The 26,997-nt window shown below is 40.9% G+C and overlaps 2 protein-coding genes across 5 annotated transcripts in view; one reads left to right on the forward strand and one right to left on the reverse strand.

Annotated features, from left to right (window-relative positions):
* Window positions 1-16,927, forward strand: part of LOC147339457 (Golgi apparatus protein 1-like) — a 28,231-nt gene extending 11,304 nt beyond the window's left edge. Inside the window, exons 6-26 of the mRNA XM_086294450.1 lie at window positions 147-218; window positions 369-555; window positions 1,008-1,225; window positions 1,537-1,658; window positions 2,366-2,467; window positions 3,188-3,341; window positions 6,587-6,724; window positions 6,966-7,052; window positions 7,168-7,230; window positions 7,904-8,017; window positions 8,275-8,363; window positions 8,483-8,600; window positions 10,340-10,432; window positions 10,550-10,687; window positions 11,247-11,370; window positions 11,465-11,607; window positions 11,779-11,880; window positions 12,010-12,117; window positions 12,567-12,687; window positions 13,018-13,124; window positions 13,341-16,927. Coding sequence (XP_086150576.1) covers window positions 147-218; window positions 369-555; window positions 1,008-1,225; window positions 1,537-1,658; window positions 2,366-2,467; window positions 3,188-3,341; window positions 6,587-6,724; window positions 6,966-7,052; window positions 7,168-7,230; window positions 7,904-8,017; window positions 8,275-8,363; window positions 8,483-8,600; window positions 10,340-10,432; window positions 10,550-10,687; window positions 11,247-11,370; window positions 11,465-11,607; window positions 11,779-11,880; window positions 12,010-12,117; window positions 12,567-12,687; window positions 13,018-13,124; window positions 13,341-13,508 — 2,568 coding nt within the window. The 3' untranslated portion in view covers window positions 13,509-16,927. The remainder of the gene's footprint in view (window positions 1-146; window positions 219-368; window positions 556-1,007; window positions 1,226-1,536; window positions 1,659-2,365; window positions 2,468-3,187; window positions 3,342-6,586; window positions 6,725-6,965; window positions 7,053-7,167; window positions 7,231-7,903; window positions 8,018-8,274; window positions 8,364-8,482; window positions 8,601-10,339; window positions 10,433-10,549; window positions 10,688-11,246; window positions 11,371-11,464; window positions 11,608-11,778; window positions 11,881-12,009; window positions 12,118-12,566; window positions 12,688-13,017; window positions 13,125-13,340) is intronic.
* A 2,833-nt stretch (window positions 16,928-19,760) lies between these two features.
* pacsin3 (protein kinase C and casein kinase substrate in neurons 3) overlaps window positions 19,761-26,997 on the reverse strand; it is a 34,144-nt gene continuing 26,907 nt past the window's right edge. For all 4 annotated transcript variants that reach the window (XM_086294454.1, XM_086294452.1, XM_086294455.1 and 1 more), the window contains 2 exons: window positions 23,609-23,769; window positions 19,761-21,257 (listed from right to left, as the gene is read on the reverse strand). In XM_086294454.1, coding sequence (XP_086150580.1) covers window positions 21,142-21,257; window positions 23,609-23,769 — 277 coding nt within the window. In that variant the 3' untranslated portion in view covers window positions 19,761-21,141. The remainder of the gene's footprint in view (window positions 21,258-23,608; window positions 23,770-26,997) is intronic.

Consider the following 26,997-nt stretch of genomic DNA (forward strand, 5'->3'; position numbering starts at 1 on the left):
ACAAACAGTTAATGCATTCAGAAAATATGGAAATTATACATGAACTGGTTTCTCTTGGTTTCCAACTGTAGAAACACAAGCTGTGTGGGGCTGGCAAATCCCTTTAACATCTCAGAGCGGAAACCCTTTTCTACTTTTCTCCACAGATTCAGGCAGGAGAAGGGAAAGTCTACAAGTGTCTGTTCAATCACAAGTTTGAAGAGGCCATGTCGGAAAAGGTACAACCATCTCATTTATTCATCTTGTTCCTCGGCGTGGCTGACAGGGCTGCACGATCGTGATTGATGAAACTCTGTAGGGCTTTTGAGTAAACTTTAGTGAATTTGTTTGGTCTCTAATAACCTTTCTCCCCTCCTTCGCCTTCAAAGTGCCGTGATGCTCTCACCACTCGTCAGAAGCTCATCTCTCAGGACTACAGAGTTAGTTACTCGTTAGCTAAAGCCTGCAAGCTGGACCTGAGGAAGCAGCGCTGCAGCCTGGACACCAGCCTGCCACGTGCCCGTGAAGCCCGACTGTCATACCTGCTCCTGTGCCTTGAAGCTTCTGTGCACCGTGGTGAGTGGTGGTGTTGTTGTTGTTGGTGGTGGTGGTGGTGGTGGTGGTGGGGGGGGGGGGGGGGGGGGGGGTGTTTAGAGAAAAACTGGTCATTAACTCAGGGTTGCAAAAATCTTCTTAATATCAATCTCCTGTATCTAACACTAGATTGACAAAGCTAGAAGATGGTGAACAAAGGAGGAGACCAAAATATAACTTAGAGTAAAGATTGGACTTAACCCTTATGTGGTGGACTTAAACTCTCTATATAGAATTTATTTGGAATATATTGTTAAATGAGACCTTGAAATCCCAGAGTAGCCAAAAAGTAAATGAATACAGCTTTAAGTAAAGAGTATTTCTTTTTTTATAAATATAATTGCAAACATAATGAATAGGGTGTGAAGTTATCTACATTTCATGTGCATTCATTGTTAATTGTGTTAGTAATAGGTGGTTCTTGTGCTACGCAGGGCATCCGGTCAGCGGAGAATGCCAGGGGGAGATGCTGGACTACCGGCGGATGCTGATGGAGGATTTCTCTCTCAGTCCGGAGATCGTGCTTCACTGCCGGACGGAGATCGAGGCCCAGTGCTCCGGCCTGCACCGCAAAGGCCGCACACTGCACTGTCTGATGAGAATCGGTCGTGGTGACCGGAGCAATGCCATGGACAGCGTCTGCCAGAACGCTGTAAGACCATTGCATGAAATAATCAGTCCTTCATTCAATCAGTCATCATGAAATAAAACTGCAAATTTAGTTATCAAAAATGTTGTTGTCAGTGAAGAACATTCAGATTTTGTATTGGCTAAATACTTCACGAACAGCAGACACGGTACTCTGAGTTGTCGTGTCATGTCGGGCAGAATTTTGTTTGATCAGATTTGCAGTTACTGGGGGTTGATAGGTTGTCAATAAAATAATGACAAATAAATAAAATCCAGTTTCTTGCCATTAAATTTATTTCCTGAATATTCGAATATTATTTTTCCTCACTGCAGCTTCAGACTCTGATCCAGTCTGCTGATCCAGGAGGCGACTATCGGATCGACCGGGCTCTCAACGAGGCCTGCGAGTCCGTTATCCAGACTGCCTGCAAACACATCCGCAATGGAGACCCAATGTGAGTTGGTTACACACGTGCACACATGCAACTGCTTTCAGGTTAAGCTTAATCGGAATTTTAAATGATAATCAGATGATACTTTTTAAATGTAGTTTTTATTAAGACTTACATAAGTACATAAGCATTCATATTTTCACTGCTGCTGTTACCGTGACCGAGTACAACAGTGACACGCTGCTTTTTTTATCATAAGAATATTAAAAAAGGAACCAAAACAGACACAAGTGCTAAAATTAATAGTCTTAATTACCATGACCACGATTTAATCGCGTATGTGCTTAAAGTTAAGGGGAGCCGCACTGTGTTGAAAATTACGTAATTACCATTCAGCATATTGTAATTCAAGTAGTCTAGAGGGAGCTTAGACTCAACTGCACCTTCTCTGGCTTCTGCTTTTCGGCTTTAGAAACTGTAGCATGAAAGATTGAAAATATCCATGTCGCAGGTAAGATACAGTGCGGCGATAGCTGAAACGTAGGACTTTAACCTGGCAGATTGGAGTTTGATAAAAACAAAAAAACAGCATATGTTTATCCCATAGGCATCACATGTAATTGTTAACGTTTAAAACAGGGGGCTTAAAACAGCAAGAGAGACCTGCAGGAGAAGGACGCCTGCTTTCAAAATCTGCCTTTTTTCATTCTTCGGATTCCCTGGTAAACACTGATTCATGTGCTGGTATGTCTGTGTGTGTCGGTGTGCAGGATTCTGTCATGCCTGATGGAGCATCTGTACACAGAGAAGATGGTGGAGGACTGTGAACACCGCCTGTTAGAGCTTCAGTATTTTATATCCAGAGACTGGAAGTGAGTGTGCCCGCTGATGCTGATGGGAATGCGACAAATCGACATTGTTCAGCTGTAGAACTTTCTCTGGTGTTTAAGCTTGTTTTCCTGGTTTATATTAAGTCCAGCTAGATACTTAGCCTCTTTTTTTCATCAGCACGCAAAAGACGTTGTTCTACAGCTCACTGAATTCAAGCATGGTTCTCTAATAGGGTGAAGTGCACTATGGCAGCAAGTCAACTTGTGGCATTTGTTTCCTATCAATTCAGTTCCAGTTCAATTCAATTCAGTTTAATTTATATAGCACCAAATTACAGCCGTATTCACCTCAAGTTGTTTCATATTGTAAGGTAAAGAGTGCTAAGGTGCACAGTGGGTAAAAACCACCAGCGCTCTGCTAAGGAAAAAACTGTAGCATTGCAAACCTCCTCTGGCATTAACATCAGCGCAAAAACTGAGTGCTGGGAGCTTTGTGGTGTGGGATTCCATGCCCGAGCAGCTCCTGTAGGTGTAATGCGCAGGTGGCCCAGTAACTTTTTCCATGTAGTGTATCAGAAAATGTGGCAGGCTGATGATTTTGGGAGTAGTGATGGGTAACATGAAAAAAACAAACAAACAAACAAAAAAAAAAAAAACAGCTGAAACTGTACAATAGAATGACTTGAATCAGCAGGAAACAGGACTTGAAGGAGGTCTGTTTTGTGGGTGTGTTTTAGTATCCATTAAGCTTTTGTCTTCCAGACTGGACCCCATCCTTTATAAGAAATGTCAGGCTGACGCCGCCCGCCTCTGCCACACACACGGCTGGAACGAGACCAACGAGGTGATGCCACCGGGTGCTGTCTTTTCCTGCCTCTATCGCCATGCCTACCGCACAGAGGAGCAGGGAAGACGGGTATGTTGACAGCAGAAGCAAACACTTTAGACCGCACTAAGCTGTTTAGGTATAATATTTTGGTTGGTTCAGGGTTATATTTGGTCATAGCAGCAGGCATAACTCTGTTTTTTAAATTTAACAGGCGAAATCTGAAAAGCAGGTAAGAACTCTGATTTTACCTAAATCAGCTCGTACTGATCCTGGTGAGGAGTTAACTGGATGATGATTGTAATGGTGATGGTTGGAGCGAGGCTGAATCAAACTGTTAACCCCGTGGTGGCGCTAGAACAACTCGGGGCATGATCAGAGTCAGTCTAATGTCAAACTTTACTTCTATGGAACTTCAAATGTTTAAAAGTGTGAATGATGATGTGTCTGCATTAAGTTATGAAAAGTATCTGGAACTTTTGGTCTTAAGCATCTTGCCGACGCTACAGGAACCTAAAATTAAAAGACACCCAAACTAATGCAAAAGTGCTCTTAATTTTGGTATATAGATGGTAAAAGCAAGTCCTTCAGAGGACAAGAGCACATTTTAAAATCCATCATGAAACTATGAAAGCTAATCTAGGAGCAGGATTCAGTTTAGTTGTTCACTCTCGTGACACAAATTGCTACTGAAGTGCTGGCTTGTACCCTTCTAAGTCACAGGTTCAGTAGTTCAAATGATGAACCCTGACTGCTCTGCTTTGTTTTGAAAATCTGTATAATCACTTTCTCTCTCTTTCCAAAAAATTAATGAGTTGGAAATCCACTTCGCCCTGATTTTGAGTAATTATACTGATTATAAAGAAGACCCTTGACAGCTTGATTTGATATAATTATATGGTCTCAGTAATCATGGTGTATGCATGTGTCACAAACCTTCAGTGTGAGCGCCAGTTCAGAAAAGTGGGACATTTTAGCTGTTTCACACATCCACACAAAAGAGCCTTTACTACGTGTGTAAATGCACAGTCATTTGGCAAGCTAAACACGCTTGGATTAAAACTTGAAACTGTTGAGCAGCTGCAGGAAAACAAGTGGTGCCACTAAACAGATAAACACTAAAGATCAATATTTGTCATGAAAATTAATCAGTTTAAAAAAATAATGAAAAAACAGCAGTTGAAAAGTAACTTGGCGCAAAAGAAAATGCTTCAAATCGTGCTTCATATTCAGTCCATGTTGTGATGATTTAACTTCCCTCGTGTTTTAAAAGCAATGCATCCAGATTGGCTCATGGTTGAAAGCGCTGTCTTGAAAATGCTGTCATGAATGATGCGTTTTTTCTACAAATGGAGAAAAGTTCTGCTTCGTGATAGAGTTTTACTGTAGGCAGCATGAAACGTTCCACAGAGATAAAAAGCCACTCGAGGTTAGTAATGCGTCGTGGTACATTCAGAGTCTGCGGTGAATGGGGATGGTGACCTCAATCAATGCAGGCTGTGTTATTGTAAATCAGTACATGAGTAACCAGGAGAATTCAGGTTTTTAAAGATTTTTCAACTGCTCAGTTGAGAGCTACTCACACTCACCACACACAGTGGGCTGGTCACTCACACACACACACACACACACACACACACACACACACACACACACACACACACACACACACACACACACACACACACACACACACACACACACACACACACACACACAACGGGCCCTTTCCAACACCTCGTGCAGACCCACACAGCAGAAATCCACCAGAAGCCTCTCCCACCCAACGCGCCGCTCTCCTCCAGCTTATATCACCTCTGGAAGGTAATTGGTGATAAACGAGGGCAGACGAGCAGCAGCTGCTTCCTGAGGGAGACGGCAGGGGCAAAGAGAGACAAGGGGGAGGGGCAAGAAAAAGGAGGAGGAGAGGGAGAGGACAACACCACACCCACACACTCCCACAGCCTCACGGAATGTAACAGTTTTTTTTAGCTTTTTCATCAAATTTCCTGAAAATGACAGATTATTGAAAATAAGGATTTACAAGATGACAGAGGGGATTTCTTTTTGGCTTCCTAGCTGGTATAGCAAGTCTGGGCTTTAATCTCTTGGTCACCAGGTAGCGCTGCAACACAGTACTTTAGTGCAGGTCATATGGTTTTCCTTATTTTGTGTTGTATAGTTCTAAAGTTCCCCAAAAAATTCGATCAGTACAAACAATCCCAAGCTCAGGGTTCAGACTGCTACTATAGAGTACTATGCAAAAGCCTCGAGCAGCCCTTATTTCTTCACATAGTTAATGGGAAACTGGTCCAGTAAAGTATTATAAACATAAATGGAAATTCATGGCCACCTTCTTCAGTCAGTCAGTCTAGTCTTTGTGGGCAGTTCCCTCAGGTGCTTTGCTGTTTTTTTCCCCTTCTTTAAGGACATGACTTACTTATATTGTTTGTCTGTTGTAGATATTTTTTTAGGTCTGCCACTAGTTTCCTCAGCTTTTTGAGGGACACGTTTCACACCATTCCGAGACAATTTCAAATTGGCCTGGAGTTAGGTGTAAAAACAGTCCTCTGAAAACAGACTGTACAAAAACTGGATAAAAAATGAGGGGAAAAGCAGCAGAAGTCAAACAAAGATCTTCTGAAAGGCTGGAGAACTGTTGCTCCGGACCATTTTTTTTTTAAAAGTAGAAGAAACTCACTTTGGATGCAAAATACAAAGAAATGAGGGGTGGCTCAGGACTTTTGCACAGTGTATGATCTCAGAGCAACCAACCGCTGTTTAAATCTTCTGTTTGTGAGAGGCATCAGGTAGACGATGAACTGAGAGGCTACATCAACACCCAGTGTAAGATACCCATGTTTTTAACTATGAATCATGCATAATACCCCCTTTTAATCTAGTGAGCTACATATAGCTTACAATTTATACCCCTTTGAAACCCATTTAATCTACATTTCATTTAATTTAATTAACTAGCTATCCATTTCCTCCATCCAAAATAACATGATAATGATAAAAACTGGAAGTCCGGGTAAGGCCCCAACCAGAGAGAGACTAACTGAGCAGACTGAGAATGTAAGCAAACAAATAACAAACCAACTACAACGCCAAACATAAAACCCTGTAAAGGGTGTTCTCTGCCAGCAGGGTCTGTGCAGTTCTGTTGGGGAAAAAAGGCAAATGATTGTGACAATAATGTTCATTATATATCAGAACCTGGCACTTACTAAACTACTTAATACACATCCACACGTCATCATGGGTCCTCACAGAAGAAAACTGTGAATGGGTGTTTCAACCTTGTGACCAGTGATGTATGTGTTTGTTTGCAGTTATCTCGGGACTGTAAGGTGGAAGTTCAGAGGATTCTCCACCAGAGGGCGCTGGATGTGAAGCTGGACCCAGAGCTGCAGAAACGCTGCATGACCGACCTCGGCAAGTGGTGCAGCGAAAAGACAGATGCTGGACAGGTGAGCACACAGCGGCCGTTACTGCTGCTTATATCTGTTAGAGTTCTCTGACGCCATTCTGGCAGCCTGTGGTCTTTGATGTGCACACAGTGTCATAAATCCTGTGGCTGGAAAATACTGGGACTAGTCTAGTTCACATGTAAACCGGCCTATAGATGCAGAGGTTCACACATTAGGGGCTGCCGCACAGTAATGGTTGAAATGCTCTTGTTCTTGCTGCTGAATGTGTGCCTCTGTCCAGGAGCTGGAATGTCTGCAGGATCATTTGGAGGACTTAGTTTCCGGCTGCAAGGACGTCGTGGGCAACCTGACAGAGCTGGAGTCAGAGGTTAGCAAAGCTAAACCGAAAGCAGGCAGGAGCTGTTAGAGAAACAGTGTTGACACAAGTGATTCTTGTCTCACCTTCACATTTATGACCCGTTGCTGTCTGTTTCGTTGTTCAGGACATCCAGATCGACGCTCTCCTCATCAGAGCCTGTGAGCCCGTCATTCAGGCACACTGCCACGTGAGCATATTTGACTTTACCTTAGGACACGTGAGGGAAAAGTGGTGGCGGTAACCTGTTGCATGCCCGTTTGTGAAGTTATGTAGAGTGGGTATTGTGTCAAAGAGACTTTAAAACATTTTGTCTTCAAACCTCAAATGCTAAAAATCTGCAGGGTACGTAAACATATGTTTCAGTTGCTCACAGTGCTTTTGGTCTTGTTTTTTTACTGTGTTCATGCCTACACATGGGTTGGCCAACACTAATGCATTCTTTTCTGTTGCTTGCATTAAAATAAATGTTATTCAGTGTGGTTCCTCAAGAATATACACGTTAAAATAATCAAAGGAACACTTTTTATTTAGACTATAGCATCAAGTCAGTGAAAACTCTAGAATATTGGTCTGGTTAGTTTAATAGCTCAGAGGGTTGTTAATCCAGAAGAGAGACAATTACTTTAGAGAGCTGGACAAGACTGTAGGAGGTCCTTAACCCATCAACAGGATCAGTATCTGTTCTTTTGTGTAAGAAGGAACGTTTTTTTGAGCCGTGTATTTATTTTCCGGAGTATAGTCGGAGCATTTTCATTTATTCCACTGAACAACGACACTGTGGTGGTGTTGTGCGTTGTTGTCCCTGAATGTCACGTAAATAGAAAGATTTTGGATGTTTGCATTGTTATTTGTGTGTGCAGGATGTAGCTGATAACCAGATCGACACAGGTGATCTGATGGAGTGTTTGGTTCAGAATAAACACCAGAAGGAGATGAATGACAAATGTGCAGTTGGGGTTACACACTTCCAGCTGGTGAGTGATCATGAAATTCTGTTTTCTGTCTCTGTTTCTCTCTTTACTCTGTGATACCAGTTTCTTTTTCTTGTTGTTCTTGTCTTTGATTTTGAATTTTATCTTCAAAGAGCTGATAGACTCAGAGAAGCTTTAATATTTGAATATTGTTTTTGAGTTACACAATAGTGACAACAAGAATGAAATAAATGCAAATAATTGTAAAAACGAAAAAAGGATAATACTATCACCATAGTATCCCTGTGCTTCTCTCTCAGATTCAAATGAAGGATTTCCGGTTTTCCTATAAGTTCAAAATGGCCTGCAAGGAGGATGTTCTGCGCTTGTGTCCAAACATCAAGAAAAAGTGAGACTCTATGACTGCTAACCAATGAGAATAGTGCAAAATCTCCTTGAGGTTGAGCTTTAGTTTAACATTTTAACTGATTTAATTGGACATAAGTGACTCTCTGTGTGACCCTGCAGAGTGGATGTTGTCATCTGCCTCAGCACCACAGTGAGGAATGACACGCTGCAGGAGGCCAGGGAGCAGAGGGTGTCTCTGAAATGTCGTAAACAGCTGCGGGTAGAGGAGCTGGAGATGGTACCACACACACACACATACGCACACATGCAAACACACTCAGACTTCTTTCAGACAGTCTGCCAGCCACAGTGTTACCTAACCCCTAACGTATCCATGACAACACAATGTTTTGCTTATGTCATTTGATCTCAGCACTTTAAACTTAATTTTAGACTGTATATAAAAATGGACATAGCATCCAGGTATAAAAAGTGAAGCCAACATAGAAGTGTCTTCAGCCGGGATTATCTTTAAATTTGGTTAATTAGCTAATGACTGTAAACTTGCTCCTCACACTGTTGCCAACATGAAAGTGTAAAAATGTACAGACAGTTTCACGTATTTTTGATGGATGGGTCAATAAACCTGCAGTGTGGGAAAAAGTCAAAAGCCTCCTTATTGTCAAAACAGTGGTGACACCTATTAGCTAACATTGAAACATATATGAAACACACAAGTAGCTTAATAGAAAAAAATAGTGTTGCGCTAACGAATATAGTTATTGCATTGACATGTTCCAACAAACAGATTCAATTCAATTCAATTCAATTTTATTTATATAGCGCCAAATCACAACAAAAGTCGCCTCAAGGCGCTTCATAGATACAGAGAAAAACCCAACAATCATATGACCCCCTATGAGCAAGCACTTTGGCGACAGTGGGAAGGAAAAACTCCCTTAATGCGCTCCATCATCTTGAATAGATGTTTTATGTATGTGTCTAGAGACCAGCCGCATACGTTTTACACCAAAGGCAGAGGAGAAGAGAACTTGTAGGTGCTAGTGTGGCATAGAGGTAACATGACCGCAAGCCTCCTCTTCATTACCGCAAGCCGAATTTCCTGACCTGAACTCAGGGCTCTAACATACAAAAACATGAATAAACGTGCACATTTATTGCCGGGATTGCTGCAGTTACTTATTAGCAACAGGTTAGACATGCAACCTTCCAGATAAATAGATGTGAACTTCACTGACTCGTATCGGACTCTTTACAGTTTTACAGCCTCCACAATTCACTAACTTAATGTTTTATTCAATATGGCTAGAAACCAGGAGCTGAGCTTATAAACCTATAAGCTGGGAAGTGTTTACTGAGGTCATAGAGAAATCCTTCTATACAACTGGAAGTCTTTTTGTAGCCATGGGAGTTACCCGAGGCCCATCTGCATTAACTTCACTTTTCACAAGGAGGATAAATCCATCTTTTTACTATGTTCATAGTGCAGCACTGGTGACTGGAGTTTTACTGTAATATGAAAGAAATCTTGCAAAGTTGATCTTTCCTGGTCAACACTGATCGGGAATGTCGCTATAAGAAATAACTTTTCTTATCAGTATCTCACGATAAGAAACCGCTACTTCCGGCTGTTCAGTGGTTTAAACACTAGATGTCCTTTATGACACAACCCAAAAGGGACATGTGTCTCCATCTTGAATCGGACTAGGGATCTTTTCCTCATTAAGGGAATGTGTAAACTACGACACTATAGAACCACCAAGTAATGTTTAAGTCCTACAGTTTATAGACCAGCATTAAAGTTAGTGTTTCCTTAAGCATAAGTTTTTTTAGGATTTATAAAACTAGACAATAACACACTACTGTGTGAACTGTGATACAGAAAAGCACCACGGGACATTTAATCTGTAAAACCAGGTTCTACTTTGGTTCTACTTTTACTTTTGTCAAAAATCAGTTTTGTAAAAATTTTTCTAAGAAAAACACTAAAGTTTCCTTTTTTTCCCTCTCATTCAGTCCGAAGATATTCGGTTGGAACCAGAGTTGTACGAGCCCTGCAAGTCAGACATCAGTCGTCTGTGTCCCAACGTAGCATTTGGTAACGCTCAGGTAGGGAATGCAGAGTGTTGTGTAAGAATAGAAGCATTGTATTGTTCTTTTCTGCTGTTTGCCTCCACTCTTTATCGTTCTCGTCTTCACTCGTCCTGGCCCTCTGCTCCTACTCAGATGATTGAGTGTCTGAAGGAGCAGAAGAAGCAGCTCAGCCAGCGCTGCCACCAGCGGATCTTCAGACTGCAGGAGGTGGAGATGAGCGACCCCGAGCTCGACTACCAGCTCATGAGAGTCTGCAAACAGATGATCAAGGTGATGGAGGCAGGAAAAAGGGAGAGGAGATCGTGGGGAAAAGCACTGGGACTGAATTCTGTCATTGTGGTGCTGTGTCTTTGACTGAGAGTTGTGAAACCTCACTCTTTTATTAAAGTTTTTTCTCATCTATACCTTTGTGCTGCAAAACCTGCTGAAATAGTTTGATAGGAAACTTCTACTGATTTAATTTTAGCAGTGGTTTACATTTTATAATCTTAGCACATATTCTTTATATAAATTGTAAACCAAAAAGTAGCTATATGTTTAAGAAAGATTTAAAGGAGTAAAAACGTGAGTGTTTTACAACCTGAAATGAGTAAATGGACTTAATTCCTCTTCACAGATGACCCACGTTCTGGACTTCCTGTGATTTTGCACACATTTACCTTTCAGTTACTTTTTCTGCATATTTACTTTTATATGTACAGTTTTACAGCCTCACATTAACTGTTTAACACAGTGTGACTAAACTATGGCTTTATGGTCTTTTTGGAGTAATTGTCAGCGTGTTCCTAGATCTCATTATCTGTACAAACACCATTACTCTCTCCTGCAGCGGTTCTGTACAGAAGCGGATGCCAGGAATGTGCTCCAGTGTCTAAAGCAGAATAAGAACAGTGAGCTGATGGATCCCAAGTGTAAACAGATGATCACCAAGAGGCAGATCACACAGAACACAGGTATTCACACAGAACCACACACAACCACACACAGAGTCCCGTAAAAAAGACCGTAGCGTCCTCTGTCCTCATCCTTCTCTTCCTCCCCCTTCAGATTACCGTCTGAACCCAGTGCTGAGGAAGGCATGTCGAGCCGACATCCCAAAGTTCTGCCAGTCCATCCTGAACAAAGCAAGCGAGGACGGTGAACTGGAGGGTCAGGTCATCGCCTGCCTCAAACTCAAATATGCTGACCAGGTTAGAGCACAACTCTACTAAGGTCGTGTTTGTTTCAAAGATACAGGCAGACATTGTTTTTGCTGTAAGTTGTAGTGTATGCCTTTCAACAGTGTTGTGAAAGACGAAAATCTATAACATGGTGATTGATTGTTGTGAAATTGTGTGTTTTCTGACCGGGGTTTGTTTTAGAGATTGTCTTCAGACTGCGAAGACCAGATCAGAGTGATTCTCCAGGAGTCTGCGCTCGACTACAGACTGGACCGACAGCTGCAGATGCACTGCTCAGAAGAAGTACGTGCTTACACACACACACACACACACACACACACACACACACACACACACACACACACACACACACACACACACAAAGACAAACAAATGAACAATTCTCTCCTCCTTTTTTTTCTCCCTCTGCAGATCTCCAGATTGTGCGCAGAGGAGGCGGCTGCCCAGGAGCAGACTGGTCAGGTGGAAGAGTGTCTGAAAGTCAACCTGCTTAAAATCAGACAGGAAGCCTGTAAAAAGGTACGTGTCCACAGTACAACATAAGATGAACTTGATTATTAGCATATTTCTGTTGGTTTTAAAATATCATGGACATTTTGCAGTGTGTAGAATACTGTACTAGTACAGTATGTTTCAGAAGGCTTCAAAATATGAAAGGAGCCAAAGTCTGAACACACAAATGAAAACTTTAGCGTCACTGTGACTGTTGCTTCTAGATGATCTCATTATTTTCATTCATAGTATCATAGAAGAAGGAGGGAAAACGGCTGAAAACTCTCATTAGCTAATTTGGCACACTTAGCAAAAAAGTCTAACATTAGCCACCAAAAGCTACTGGTTACACTTTCAGGTAACCTTGTATGTTTTTGTTTTTAGGTGTGTTTGTTTAGGTTTCACAGCAACAAAAAAAATGCTCACTGAATCTTAATGTAAAAACTCACATATCCCTTATTTGTTTGTGTTTGCAGGAAGTCCTGAACATGCTAAAGGAAAGTAAGGCAGACATCTTTGTGGACCCGGTCCTCCACACAGCCTGTGCTCTGGACCTGAAACACCACTGTGCTGCCATCACGCCGGGCAGAGGACGACGTGGGTGCTTTCACACAATCTTTCTTCTTGTGCAAAACTGTCAGGCTGGTTAGATGGAGTCAAGAAAGTATTCTAATCAGAGTCCGCTTCCCAATCAATGACTGTTTACTAATAAAGTTTGCTTGTCCATCTTTACCTCAGCCTGAAAGGCTCATGGGGTATCATTGTTGTCATGCCAACAAAAACTCAAGAATCAGGCAACATAGGATTTTCAAATTGGTACCATAGGTGCTTCTACTAGGAGGCTGAGGGGTTTGAATGTCTTTCACTGAGATTCTTTTTACTGTGTTTGGTCACCAAAACTAGATTTTTCTGTCCCTCTCCATGCAGAGATGTCGTGTCTGATGGAGGCGTTACAGGACAAGAGAGTTCGCCTTCAGCCTGAGTGTAAGAAGAGGCTTCAAGACCGCATCGACATGTGGAGCTATGCTGCAAAGGTAAACATCAGTAGTTGGATTACTGTGACAATTGGGACTAGAGCTTCCACCCTGATGCCAACACACAGGTAGCATCAGAGGAAGAGTTGTTAGGTTGCGTAATGTAGTTGCTGTGAGTACCTCAAAACATTTGTGCACTAATCATTCTATTAGTGTAAAGATACTTCACTCTATCCAGGCAAACACTGACGCAAGCCCCCTCCCTCTGTGCTATAGGTGGCACCAGCAGAAGGCTTCTCAGACCTGGCCGTGCAGGTGATGACATCACCCTCCAAGAACTACATCCTGTTCATGATCGCACTGAGTGTGTGCGTCCTGTTCCTGGTGGGGCTGCTGTGCGGTCGAATCACCAAGCGAGTGACGAGAGAACTGAAGGACCGATAGAAGACTGAGCGCCCCGATGCTTCCGAAAGAACTGAGCCCTTAAACCTTTCCCTACCTTCCTCCTCCTCTTCCTCCCCCTCCTCTCTCAGATGCCCGATCTGTAACCAGCCAGCCTGCACAGTGCCAACACCAGTGCCCAGCTCTGGACCCCGTTACCCCCTCAATGAATCCTAAAATCTCCCTTTGGACATCTCCAAACTCTGCGATAGCACCGGCTGTCTGATTCAAGTGTTTTTCCTCAATCATGGTTTGTTTTTGTTTTTTTTTAAACAAATCTGCTTTCGCTGACGATCTTGTTTGAGGTTCTAACTAAGCGCTGTTCTTGATGTGACTGAGGGCTGTTGCTTCTGGGGCTAGAATTGCTCTCCCACCCCCCACCCCCCGGTTCAGTCCTGACGCTTTTATTTTTGTGATATTTAATGGCGACTGGAGCATGCAGCGCAACAGGAAACCGTTTCTTTGGAAGTGACTGCAGCAGCCTGAGTCGTTCAACTTTGTGGTTGAATTCTGACAAGTTCCTGTTGCTTTGAAACATTTTCTCATCAGTGACAAAGTCCCATCCTCTCTTCCTTCATCTGGACCAGTTCAGATCCATCTCGCTTCTTACTGACTGGAAATGAAGGTCCAGCTGCTCTCAATATTGTCATTGACTGGATTGTCCTGCGCACATGGTTTTAAAACTTAATTTAAATGCTAACTTCATTGCACTTTTGTTTGTTTGTTTTTTAACATTATGCCTTATTTATTGTCTGATGATGTTTTAGTTTCTTTTGAGTTTGATTGATCTTTTATGTTTTTTTCCTGGAAATCCAGCTAAATACAGATTTTGTAGTCTACAGTGAGACATGCAGAGACGTACAGCTGTGTATGATGGAGCTTTAAAAGTACTAATTGTAAAAGGTTTAAAACCTTCCAAAGTTAACTAAAATGTCGAGAAGAATGTGAAGAAAGAATTGCTATGACTTAGAGATGTCAACTAGAGCTGAACTAGGACTGGACTGTACCTTTCATGCAATACTCATTTTCACCATAAGATGGTACTTCTGTTAAACCATAGTAGCGAGGCAAAAAGCAAAACCTCTTGAGGAAATGAGCAGGTAACTAAGGCCTTTGTCATAGGCTTCAACACCAGTCAAAGACTTTCTGGTGAATGGTTTCTATAGGTTACTGGCAGTCACAATGAGGTCCTGGCCCAAAGGCTTACTTTGTGTTGCGGTCACTAGCAGAATGCTGCGATTGCCCAGAGTGTTTGCCAACATGTCTGCAAACTCTTGATAGCTAACCACAAAGTGGTAGTGAAACTTAGAAAAGTGTAACACAAACAGGAAACTGAACCCATTTATCTTTAAAGTAAAAGTTGTACGTAACCATTGAAACCAACACTTTTCAAGACGCAACATTTACGTCTTGAAGGTGATTGATTTCTGTCTGTGGTCTGCGTGACACTCTTTTACATTTTACAGCCACTTAGTTTAGGGAGTTTAATATAATATAATATAATATAATATAAAGATCCTTGAGGTGACCGTTTTTGTGATTTGGCACTATATAAATAAAATTTAATCTTTAAAAAAAAATTGCGACTAGTTGGGGAGTGTTTGCAGACTTTTGTACAAACTGTACAGCACTGTATGCCTCTTTACAACCAATTTCATCTAGTGACAGCAACATACAGGAACAATTCCCCCACTAAAATCTAAACTTCAACAACAGAACACGTCCATCCACATTTCAGCAGACCTGCTGGTAAAGCACTGCCCTGTTGTGGTCAAAGAAATCTTTTTCAAAAATTTGTGATGCGGTTGAATGGCATTGGTGATGTACAAGAGAACACCATTAGTTACTCACTTCCATTAAAACCACTAAAGATGGATGTTGCCCTTCGTTTTGTAAAATCCTGTTTTGACTGGAGTATTTTAAACATCCTCATCGTCTTGGCAATTTGAAACCAGACATCATGAGACGTCATCCCCTGTGGACTATTAGCAAAGTATTAGAGCTAATATTAACTAATAATTTCAGTCAATATTAACTATTTACCGATGTATTGGTATTGGCACTTATAATGCTCGATAAATTAAATGTAAAGTACCAACAGGAGAGAAACCCTTCAACCATTTAACTAGTGAGTCTTTTGAGTGTTGATATTCTGTAGTTTGTCCACCAGAGGGCACTCTGCAACTTTGGTGTTGACAGCATGTGTTTGGAGCGCCACAAACACAACAACCTGCTGGCCTGAGAAAAGTTGGGAGTGTAAACAAGTATATAAATAAACTACATGCAGAAAATGTTAGGGAAATTTGTTTATGCTTTGTTTATCAGAAAGAAAAATATCAGCAGGTATATCGGAATATCAGACTTTTAAATGGACAATATCAGAATTGGTATTGGTCTAAAAAAAAAAAAAACTATCTACAAAGAATGTTTCCACATGGGCTTCCCTTTGAGACCATCTTTTATCTACAGTCTATCAAAACCACAGTGGTTTCCGGTGCTGGGTCATGTCTTAAACTTAAAACATGAACCAGCACTGTCTAAAACTGATACATTTAAAAGTAGTAGTGATTTAAAAGTGTATTGGTCATGGCTGCAGTGGGTGTGTCCTTTGCATCATAGAACCTCAGAACTGGGTCATTCCTACCAGGTAAAGGAGACGTCCGGTAACTTTTCCACCCAAACGACAACTGATGAGCAGCGTGAGAGTTTTATGTAGTTCTCCTAATGTAGATTTTGCATTAAAGAGCTCAATCAAAGCTAAATAATGTTGACATTACATCAAAATCCCGTGACTATGAATCATTGAGTCTTTTTTTTTTTTTTGAGCCATGCAAATCATTGCTTTGCAGTTAAATAACATGAAAAGATCCAAACATTTAGCCTTTTCTTCTTAAAAACAGTAACAAATGTTAACTTTTTCACTTTATCTGATGTAAGTCACATCTACATAGCCTCATTTATTAATTTCTGAAAATATTTTTCGACATTAACCAAATTTGTTTTTAAACAAATCCTTTGCAGCTTTTTGTGGTGAATTATTTCCCATCAGTGATATAAAAGCAGTCACAAAGATGAATATTTCTGATTTCTGCTCATTAACAAAAAGTGAACACACTCTGAGAAATGGGAAAAATATCTTTTGGCAGGAGATCACTGCTTTGAGCGTTTCTCAACAACCTTTTTGTTTCTGTGTCTGTCTGAAGTCAGATGTTGAATAAGAGATTTGACAGAAAACTAAAAACCGCTATCAAAACCAGTTTTGTACGGAAGTCTCCATGTGGACAAATTTCATCGCTGTGCAGTTTTGTTCTTCTTGGAATATGCCATGTAGTATGAAAATGTAACATCTATCATTGTGAGATTTGATTTTGCTGTACAGATAAAATTTGTTGATTTAATAAAAATGTGTGCAGATTTTCATATCCTTGCCTCAGACAGAGTCCCTTTTTAAGACCAAATAAGTTACAGCTCTTATATGTTTTGTGTTTAACACACAGTCACAGCTGAAGAAGCCTGCACGTTCCAAAAGGCTCAGAAACATGCTTTATGTCTTTATCTACACCACACTGCATTTCCACAGTGGGTCTTTTGTCCTGTCTCTCTTCCCCTACCCTCAGTTGTTTGTGACAGATGACAGCCCCTCCTTGAACCTGGTTATGTCGGAGGTTTCTTCCTGATAAAAGGGAGTTTTTCCTTCCCACTTTCGCCAAAGTGCTTTCTCATAATGGGTGGTATGATTGTTGGGTTGTTTGTTTTTTATTGTAGGGTTGTTAACCTTACAATATAAAGCACCTTGAAGTGACTGTTGTGATTTGGTGGTATAAATAGATTTGAATTGAATGTGAGTGAATGAAGACCAAAGATAAACATGTCCTCTGTGGCCTAACCCACTGCTTTATCACTCATTATGCCTACAGCAAGAGCCGTACATGAAATGTCGGTCACTGCTGCCCAAGAATAAAAATTTATTACATGTAGTTTAAAGTAAAAATCTGTTTATTTGTAACTTTTCAGTACTAGGCATTACTCAGACGAATGTTTACTGACACAGAAGCGTCCTCGTGCCTCTGCAGAAGCTGACTGCTGTGACGCAGCAGAGAGAGGCTCATCCTTGCTCATCCTCCAACAGTTGACATCCAGTGTCAACTGTTGGAGCTGATCCTTCTGCTTCTAAAGAGCAGAGAGAGAGAGGGAGAGGGCAACAAGCCATTTCACAGAGACCTTTGAAGATGTGCCAGTTTACCACTCACAAGCCACTTCACTAGCACTGCATCAAGTGCTTTGCAGTCCGACTGGCAAGAAGTGAAAGCAAATAAAAATAGGTCCCTGCTGTATTCGTGAGGATAGTACATTTGAGTACCAAGTTGGAACCCCTTTTGCCTTCAGCCTTAATTGTGGCATTGATTGAACAAGGCTCTGGAAACATCTTTAGAGATGTTGGTCCAAGTGCCCACTCTCTTCTGCTTCCAGCTCGGCTAAAAACCTATCCCAACTGTAATGGGGATACAGCCTGTCAAGTTTGCCAATCTGTTTCAGGAAGGAAGTCAATCATTCGCACAGACAACCAAAGTAAAATCACTAACCTACACACAAATGTAGTACTTAAAGGGAGCCCAGGACCTATTTGCCGTAAAGCGATGGCGCTAACCACCCCACCTCAGTGTTAACCCACTCCCACAGCCATGTCACATGTGGTTGACTGATTACATATTTGTGTTAAACAGCTGAACAGGTGTAGCTAAGTAAGTGAGCACCGAGTGACAGCCAGCTCAACAACAGTCATGAGTCATTGCAGGATGCTATACAGCAGGGGTTAGGAACTCCAGGCCTCGAGGGCCGGTGTCCTACGGGTTTTAGATATCACTGTGGGTCAACACACCTGAATCAAATGATTAGTTCATTACCAGGTCTCTGGAGAACTGCAAGACATGTTGAAGAGATAATTTAGTCATTTAAATTAGCTGTGTTGGATCAAGGACACATCTAAAACCTGCAGGACACCGGGCCTTGAAGCTGGAGTTCCCCCACCCCTACTCTACAGCATCCTACTTATGTTTCATCTTCACGTGAGCCACAGAAAAAAGACATCATTACAGTACTCCTAAATATACTTTGAATTTAATTTGAACACTTCTTTTATCGTGGCATTTTTGACAGGTTAGAAATGAAAATGGGTTACACAGGATTTTTTTTTTTTTTAATTTTCCACATTTATGTCCAGGTTTTGGATCTTGGATGTGTTTATGTGCACTTATCTGGCACTGTCCTGCTGCAGCTTCACTGAATGAGAGCAGGGCATCGCAGTCTGACTGCCAAGAAGCGAGGCCTGTCGTAAGGGCGACACTCCAGCTTGTGTGGCAAGGACTGTTTCTGCTCATGCATTTGTTTCTGGAAGATTATATTGTAGCAAAGATTAGCTTTAGCCTTTATTAATATAACCTTTAACAAGGCTGTTACTGACTACTGTCTGTGCCTTTGTGGAATTCTTTTTCCTGTAGATTTTGAATGCCTGTAATTTTAAGGTTGCTTTGATGTTTAGAGACTGGTGAATAAAGTGTATTTCATAAAGCGTAGAATCAGATTTTTTTTTTTTTTACCTAATTACTGGTGATTATTCCTGATAACTCTGCTCTGGAAGGTTTGTCTGGGGCTCCAGGTGACTGCATTAAACAATGAAAACATCATCCATGGAGGGAACCACATAATGCTCCAGTGGCCGTAAAGGGTAAAGCAGAAGTTTAAAAAAAAATACTCTTTTGATCTGAAAGTAATACACTCAGACCGGTTTGCAGGATTTTACATGCAAAGCTTAGTGTTGTCATGACAACAGGGACAGCAGTTTGTGTTCTAGTTTCATTGTATAAGATGTATGAAGACACAAGCTGATGCTTCCCTGTGCTGAATTGTATTTGCATGTTTCCAGCCAAAGCAACAAGAGGTTCAGCAGTATGTGCTGCTGAAGAACCAACTTGTGAAAATGGGAAATCTCCTCAAAACTGGCGTTTCATCCCAGTTTTCTTTTCCTACATTGTTCCCTTCCACTCAGTTTCCCATTAACATGATTTGACACAGCACTCCAAACAGCCAGCCTTCTCAGCAATGACCTTCTGTGGCTTACCCTCCTTGTGCCGGTGATAAGATACTCAAAATGGAAATGCAATACTCTGAGATACTGGAGTTCTGATATTTGGGAGCTTTAAGCTATAATATGAGCATTTACCCTTTTGATGAGCACAAAAGATGTTCTGTGAAACATTCAGCTGTAGAAAGCTTTTTATTGTTGCTTCTCCCTGTAAGTACTGTATATGTATATGTTACAATTATGGAAAGAAAAAGAAAGAATCCACAGACCAATGTAGTAGATCTAATATCTTCTATTTTAGCATCTATGTGGGTTAGCTGTAGCAGGGATAAGATTAACAGGGAAAGAAGAGACTTCCTTGTATGTAAGACACAAATTTAAACATGAAAAACCCCCAAACCTGACATAATAAAAGAAAAAAAAAACTTATTACTTTTTTGTTTTTATGTGTCTGAGATGATTTTGCATTGTGATCCCAGCATAGCAAATCAGACTAGCAACAAAAAAACATGTATAGATTAAAAAGACCCAGAGGTAACAGTCGACGTTACTGCTTTGGCTTTGGCGGCAACTGTTTATCTGCAAACTCGCGTGACTTAATATGAAAAAACAAACAAACAAAAAAAAACAAAAAAAAAAACAGCTGTCACATAAAAAAAGTGTCTAAAAAGTAACCAAAGCCCACAAATATCAAGCTAAATGAAAGCCAATCAAGTGCTGCCTGCATAATTAAATTTACTGTAATGTATCCGAAGTTTTAAAGGTTTTTTCCATGTTTAGAAGGAGGCCATGAGCCCATTATACAGCAGACAGCTGTAATCTCTCACTCAGAAAGCCGGGCAGCGTCGCGCATTTGCAGGCTGTAATTCCTCGATCAGAGTAGCGCGGTGCTGCACATATCCAGGGTGCAATTCAGTCAGACAGTAGGGTGGCGCTGTATATTTCAGACCTTATCAACTAAGGCACAGTCAGTGTTTAACTGGGTTTTGTCATTTGAAACAGCAGCAGTCACCACAGCTGAGCAGAGAAAGCTGTGGAGTTCCTGGTGATGGCCCCTGGATGCTGGATCCAAGAAAACTCAAAACCTACACTGAAATCTTGTGAGTGAGCCAGCTGTAATGGCTGCTGCTCACCTCATCTCCACCCAGTCTTATTCTTTTTGGACTAAACGTGTGTTGTCCAATAAAACATCCCTTTAGAAAACAAAGATATGACAGAACAAACATGCATGTTTACAGTTTGTTTGGCAAGCCTCTCGATGCTTCTCTGCCTGAAGCTAAAGCTTCTACCAATCGACTGTGCCGCTGACGTCTTGTTGATTGAACAATCCATCACGAATAAGGAAACTTTTGCACTGGTTGAATTTACAAAAACATGCTTACATTTTCTTTTCTTTTTTCTTTTTTTTTTTTTTACAGTCAGCAACAAAAAAAAAAAAAACAACCCAGGCTGTTTTCAAAAAAGGCGGGTCTACTGTTCAGCACTAACACCTTTTAATTAGTCCTGGTATCTTGATTGCAGCGTTGCTATTGGGTGGCCATAGAGGGGGGGCCATCAGGACGCAATGACGTGCACGTAGTTGGCAGGGTAGAGGCCAATCTGGCCATTGCTCAGCTGTCCTTTACACCAACCCTGCTCGTCCTCTTCTCCCAGCTTCAGTAGCTCCTCCCCTGGAAGGATGAGAGTCAGTTTGGCTTTAGTCACGTTCATTTAAATGAATAATTGGATACTGACTGGATACGCCTGCAAAATACAAGCAAAACGCAGGACTTTGGCCTCCTGTTTAAAACAAGTTAAAGACAGGAAGGTAAAATCTCCCGTTTCCACAGCTGTGAAGAGCCTTATGGCTCTCCACAGCTGTGATTCTGATCTACAGTACAGGATTTACAGAAGTGCAGTAACGCAGGATCTTTCCCCAGCACATCAATTTTCTGTAATTGTGCCTTTTAATGGAATTTAAAGGTTTTGTGTATTTTTTCACTTTATTGTATGTTGTAATGTGTTCAGTAAAAAGCTCTTGGAAGTTCGCTTGTGCGATACAAACAGGCTGGCTCTGACTCCCCCAAAAGTCGGGGACGAATCTTTCATGGAAATAAAAACCTCCCTACACAGCTGAGCTGAGCTGGGTTAAGCTCAGTGGTCCCATCAAGTCCCGTTAGCTTGGTGAGAGTTACTATACACCACAGCAGCTTTAAACCTCTGTTATGTTTAACAACACGTTAAGCTTCATCTCAATCTTTCTCATTTCTGCACCTGCAGCAGAATGTGGGGGTGGGGGTGGGGGGGGGGGGGGGGGGGTTTGCCACTGGAAAAGACCAAAATAAAAAAAAAAGAAGAAGAAGAAAAAAAAGAAAGAAAAGAAACTTTTTGTGTTTGTCCTCCAAATATTTGCAGATGTGCTTTACAGATTTGTAAATTTCTTATGTTTCTTATTCAATGTCAACTTGCAGTACACGATTTTCTTTTAAGTTTAGGAATTTTCCAGTGAATTCATGTTCAGATTTTGGAGATATATTATATACCTACATTTTAATTTTGGGGGTCTTTTTGTCCGTCCCCTTCTTTCTTTTGATTATGTCCATTATTTATCCTCTATACTAAACGGAGTACCATTTGTCTGGTATACAGCAGCTTCTTCCCTCTTGACTGCGAGGAGTGTAAAGAGGAGGAGGGACGCAGCAAGATTTGTTACACCCCCGCTGTGAGGCTTTCTCCCAAACATTTTCTGTGGAGTTGCTTTAAATATAAAAATAATTAATGTTCAACCCCTGAGGATACACGGTACACACAGGTAGCCTCAGTCAAATTGACCTAGAGAGCAGTTGCAACCCCTCCGACAACTTCTGGTCACTAAGGAAAAATGTATTTGCCAACGAGTAGGCAGGTTGGCAGAAAACATTTCCCTTCAAAGTAAAGGTTGGACTACATGTTTGAAAAGGCAGAACTTTTTACTTTGAAGGTGAATGTTCTACATTCCCAGTTAGCAGCAAACTCTTCAGTTTCATAGCTGCTGGGAAGAGTGGTTGGCGTCTCCCATACAAATGACTAATGACAGCAGCAACCTGCTACCAGCCAAAGAAATGACAAGGAGATTTTTGCTGTAGCACTGTATGCCTTTTTACAGCTAGTTTCATCTAGCAACAACAAGCACCTTTTACTTGCCAACTGGTCTGGTGATATTTTTCGACCACTTCCTGCGTCACTGACCCTGAAGTATTCCTTTCAAATCAATTAACTTAAAACAAATCAAACAAACAGAAGCACACATCCATTAACTATCAACTCAATATTTTGATATTCATTATTTTATTTCCTCTTCATTTACATTAGTCATTTCTTTTTTGGGCATTTGGCTTTACTCAGCTTACCAGACCTTACAATTACAACCAGATTAGTCACTGAAAAGCTACAGTAATGCACTGTTAATATTTAGATGCATGTAGGCAAAAAGCTGAGCGTTTTATTTTCACGTGAAAGCTGGAAAAGGTAATTGTTCTACAAAATAAAAGCATTCCTGTGGGGTTCATTAAGTCTAATTAAAAAAAAAAAAACCCAAACAAACAAAAGCCTGAATGTTTTCATTTCCAGTATCCAGAGATATGTGAGTGCTTTCAGCAAGCTTTGTACATACAACTTTTGTAATGACGATCCAACTGAAGCCACAGAAACATGGAAGAGAGTAGCACAAATCTACCCTCTTATGCTCAGAGAAGTATGCATGTATACTTCTTTCTGTGGAAACTTAGATGGAGTCGTTCATGCATTAGTTTTATCAGTTCCAAAAAAGTAAAATGTAATGTGTGTGTGTTTATGCACCACTCTGTATTACACTCTTACTGCATTTGAGGATCAGTGTCAAACATCTTGTCTGGAACAACATGTTTGACACGAGTATGTATGTAGTTCTTAAGATGAGGCATCAAGGCAGAAAAACTAAACTTTTAATTAAATAAAAACTGTAAATACCAGCACTCTTCTCTGTGATGCCTTCCAACTAAAAAGCATTAGTAGGGGTTAATACCTGCTTTAAAGCTGAGCTCATCGGCTTCCTGGCCCGTGTAATCATAGAGTGCTTTGACTCGCACTCCCTCTACCTGCTCTTCTTCCTCCTCCCCGACGCCATTTACCGCCACCTTCTTTGGACTTTCATCATCTGACCAGTCTGATGAATAATCTTTCACCCTGTGAGAGAAGAGGGATAGAGGCGTTAAAAGTCAAGCTTGAACTTTTCCATTTGCCAAAAATAACACGAACATTTCCACAGACATAAGTTGGTAATAGGCAAATTTTCCCATTTTGAGTTTCCCCATTTTCCTGGCTTACATCACATGACTGAATTGAGGTGTTTCAGCTGCACGGCATCTCCTGGGAAACACCGCTTTTATCATCACAGATATAAAGGGAAGAGTAGCGCGTGGAAATGTCAGGCTCACAGAAGTCTGAGCTTGAAAAGCACCACATACAGATGTAAAATGTATGTATGTTATAGAAACACACACGCCTGCACACACATGTAGACTTGTAGAATACCCAACTATCTAGTCCAGTGATGTCTCAGCTTACCAAATGGACATTACACCAGTGTTATTATTAGAAAGTGGGAAGGATGGCTAAAAATAAATAAAAAATTGTGACTCTTACTTCCCTCTTTGTTGCTCTGTACTACATCCCTTCAAATGACAGCAGCAATAACAGCTACACTGGAAAGAACAGAGCTCAAAGCAAAGTGGTTAGGAGCCTTCCCTGTTAATTAAAAAAAAAAAAAAAAAAAAAAAAAAAAAAAAATCTCTTTATGCTTGTCTTAAGACACCAAAAAATACATATATGTGGTACTGTAGTCCAACTAGATTTGTAGTACTGATATAGATTTTTCTTTTCTCTCTTTCTCACTTTTTCTTTTTCAAAAAACAAACAAACAAACAAACCCATTATGGAGTACATAAAGATGAGCAGGTTTGCAATTCTTTTAAGGAAACATGGCTGTCCTGTGACATTCACACCGTCATGTTTCCACCTTTGAGACATCACACCAAATTAAATGAATTTCCAAGGCCAAGCATTCACTCCTAACTGTATTGCTTTACATGTTGACCTGTCCCCAAACGGTGGGTGAGGTCGGGGTTGCGTGTCCCCAGTATGTGACTGTATTTAAAAAAAACAAACAAAAACAAAACAAAAACCACATTTATGTCCTCGCAACATGAGCAATACACGCGTATGCGCACACACACACACACACACAGTTCTAGCTACTAATTAAGAGTGTCATCTATGTACAGGATGTTAACTCCTCAGGGTGACTACAAGGTAACAAGGAAAGTAAACCACATGCTGTCTTCTACCTCCGTCTCTGACACACACACACACACGCACACACACGCACACACACACACCTGTGAGAGACATAATTGTAGTCTTGTGTTTAGTCTGCAATCAACAGCCCACAACATTCCATTTTAAAACTTCACAAAACCAACAAGCACAGCTCTCTCTTTAAAATTTTCTTAAAAAAAAAATAAAAAAATCAAGAAGTGTGTTTGTTATGTATTGATGCTGTGTATTCATGTGCATGTGCACAGCAAACACAAGCTCTTTATGTTCAGGTGGAAAAATCTCTAAAAAATTACTGTATTGTTATTTTGTTCCAGTTGCAAGCACGTGTAGCGAGGTAAACGGCAAATGAAATTTAAGACACTTAATTTGCACTTCGCTGCATATGTGGTCAGATCACAGAAGTGATTACAATCCCTCTCATGTGGGGACTCCTGCAGACAGGGCAGATGTGGAAATGTATCTGCTAGAGCAGGGCGATATGACCAAAAATATTTATCAAATTTGCGATAACGATATAACTGACGATATAATTGACACTAGACAAAATACTTTACAACTCCACAACTTTATTAGTGCAAAAAACCCCATCAATGTATTTTCACTTAAACAAGCAGCTGTTTATGTGCATTAAAGTTATATAAAAATTTAACAGTGCAAATGCAAATTCCTTGCTGACAGTTTAACCAAAAGGCATTTCCAGTGGAAACTGGCTGACATATCCTCAGCATAACTATGTATAATATCCACAAAACTTAAAAAGAGGTTATACACACACAATACAGTAATATTATGTTGAAGCACAGTACGTATCACTCTGCGAGGCTCCTGCCTACAATAGCCGTAATGCTCCGACAATCCATCAAGCGGTGCGGCTTCGTACTAAAACATTTGAAAGATTTTTCAAGCGCCGTGTACGACATAAAATCATTTCGAGGTCAGTAAACACAACCAGAATTCATACATAAGGCACACGGGATTATAAGGCGCACTGTCGACTTTCAGAAAAATCAAAGGATTGATTTTAAGTGTGCTGTATTTTCCAAACAACACGGTAATAACGACGTCCCGCTAGCATGCTCTACCAAAAATAGTGCTTTGTTGTGTATCTGACGGACGCAAGCCAAACCAGTTCCACACCACTGAAGTTGCAGCATTTTTACAAACCAGTTCTGGTTCATCCGTTTCATTCAACGATCTGCTTTCGCTCTTCTCATTCTGCGTCGCCGCCATGTGCGTGTAAACAAAGGCACTGCGCATGCGCGTTTTACCCATATTCTATCGCGATATTTCATTTTCCTATCGTTGCCCAAAATTACACCGGTATTACCGTGAACGGTATGATACAGCCCAGCCCTAGTATCTGCAGCTATTCAGTAGAAAAATGAAAAGCAAGAACTACTTAACTAGTCCCTGGTTTTGTCAGAGGTTTCATACTGTTACAAAGGGAGTTTTTCCTTCCTACTGTTGCCAAGTGCTTGCTCATCAGGGTCAGCTGATTGTTGGTTTTTTTTTTCTATGTTATTGAAGGGTCTTTAACTTACAATATAAAGCACCTTGAAGCAACTGTGGTTGAGATTTGGAGATATTGGGGGGAAAAAATTGAAAGCACAACATATAAAGCACATCCCAAAAATCACATTTTAGAAATATTACCGCTGCTATTATCGTATTTGGCCATCAGAACCTGCACATTTGATTTTTAACCAAGTCTCCTGTATCATGGATAGTTTTCATAAAGCCAAATTGTTTCCTGTCATCTCTGGGGTTTATTTGTTGCAAAGTTTAAAAAAAAAGAAAAAAAAGGGAGTATTGATTCCGTCAGAGGTCATACCAATAATAATTTATTGGTTAGTCAGCAACTGCTAAGTGCATGCTGTACTTGGCCTTTTTTTCACATGGAATATTTCACTCCCATTTCATGGATTCACCTCACCACCAGGTTCAGCTTTATGGTCTGTGAGTAGACATTTCGACTATAGGAGGTTAAAAGATTACGTATACTGCTTTGTGAGTCAAGCGCAATTATCTCCACAGATAGCTTCTCAACAGAGCACAGATGTTGGAGTTTATGATAAC

The sequence above is a fragment of the Aulonocara sp. 'chitande type north' Nkhata Bay genome, linkage group LG1 (genome assembly GCF_057382095.1).
Source record: "Aulonocara sp. 'chitande type north' Nkhata Bay isolate Kocher_YH1m ecotype deep benthic linkage group LG1, A_spYH_male_GT1.1, whole genome shotgun sequence".
Taxonomy (NCBI): Eukaryota; Metazoa; Chordata; class Actinopteri; order Cichliformes; family Cichlidae; genus Aulonocara; species Aulonocara sp. 'chitande type north' Nkhata Bay.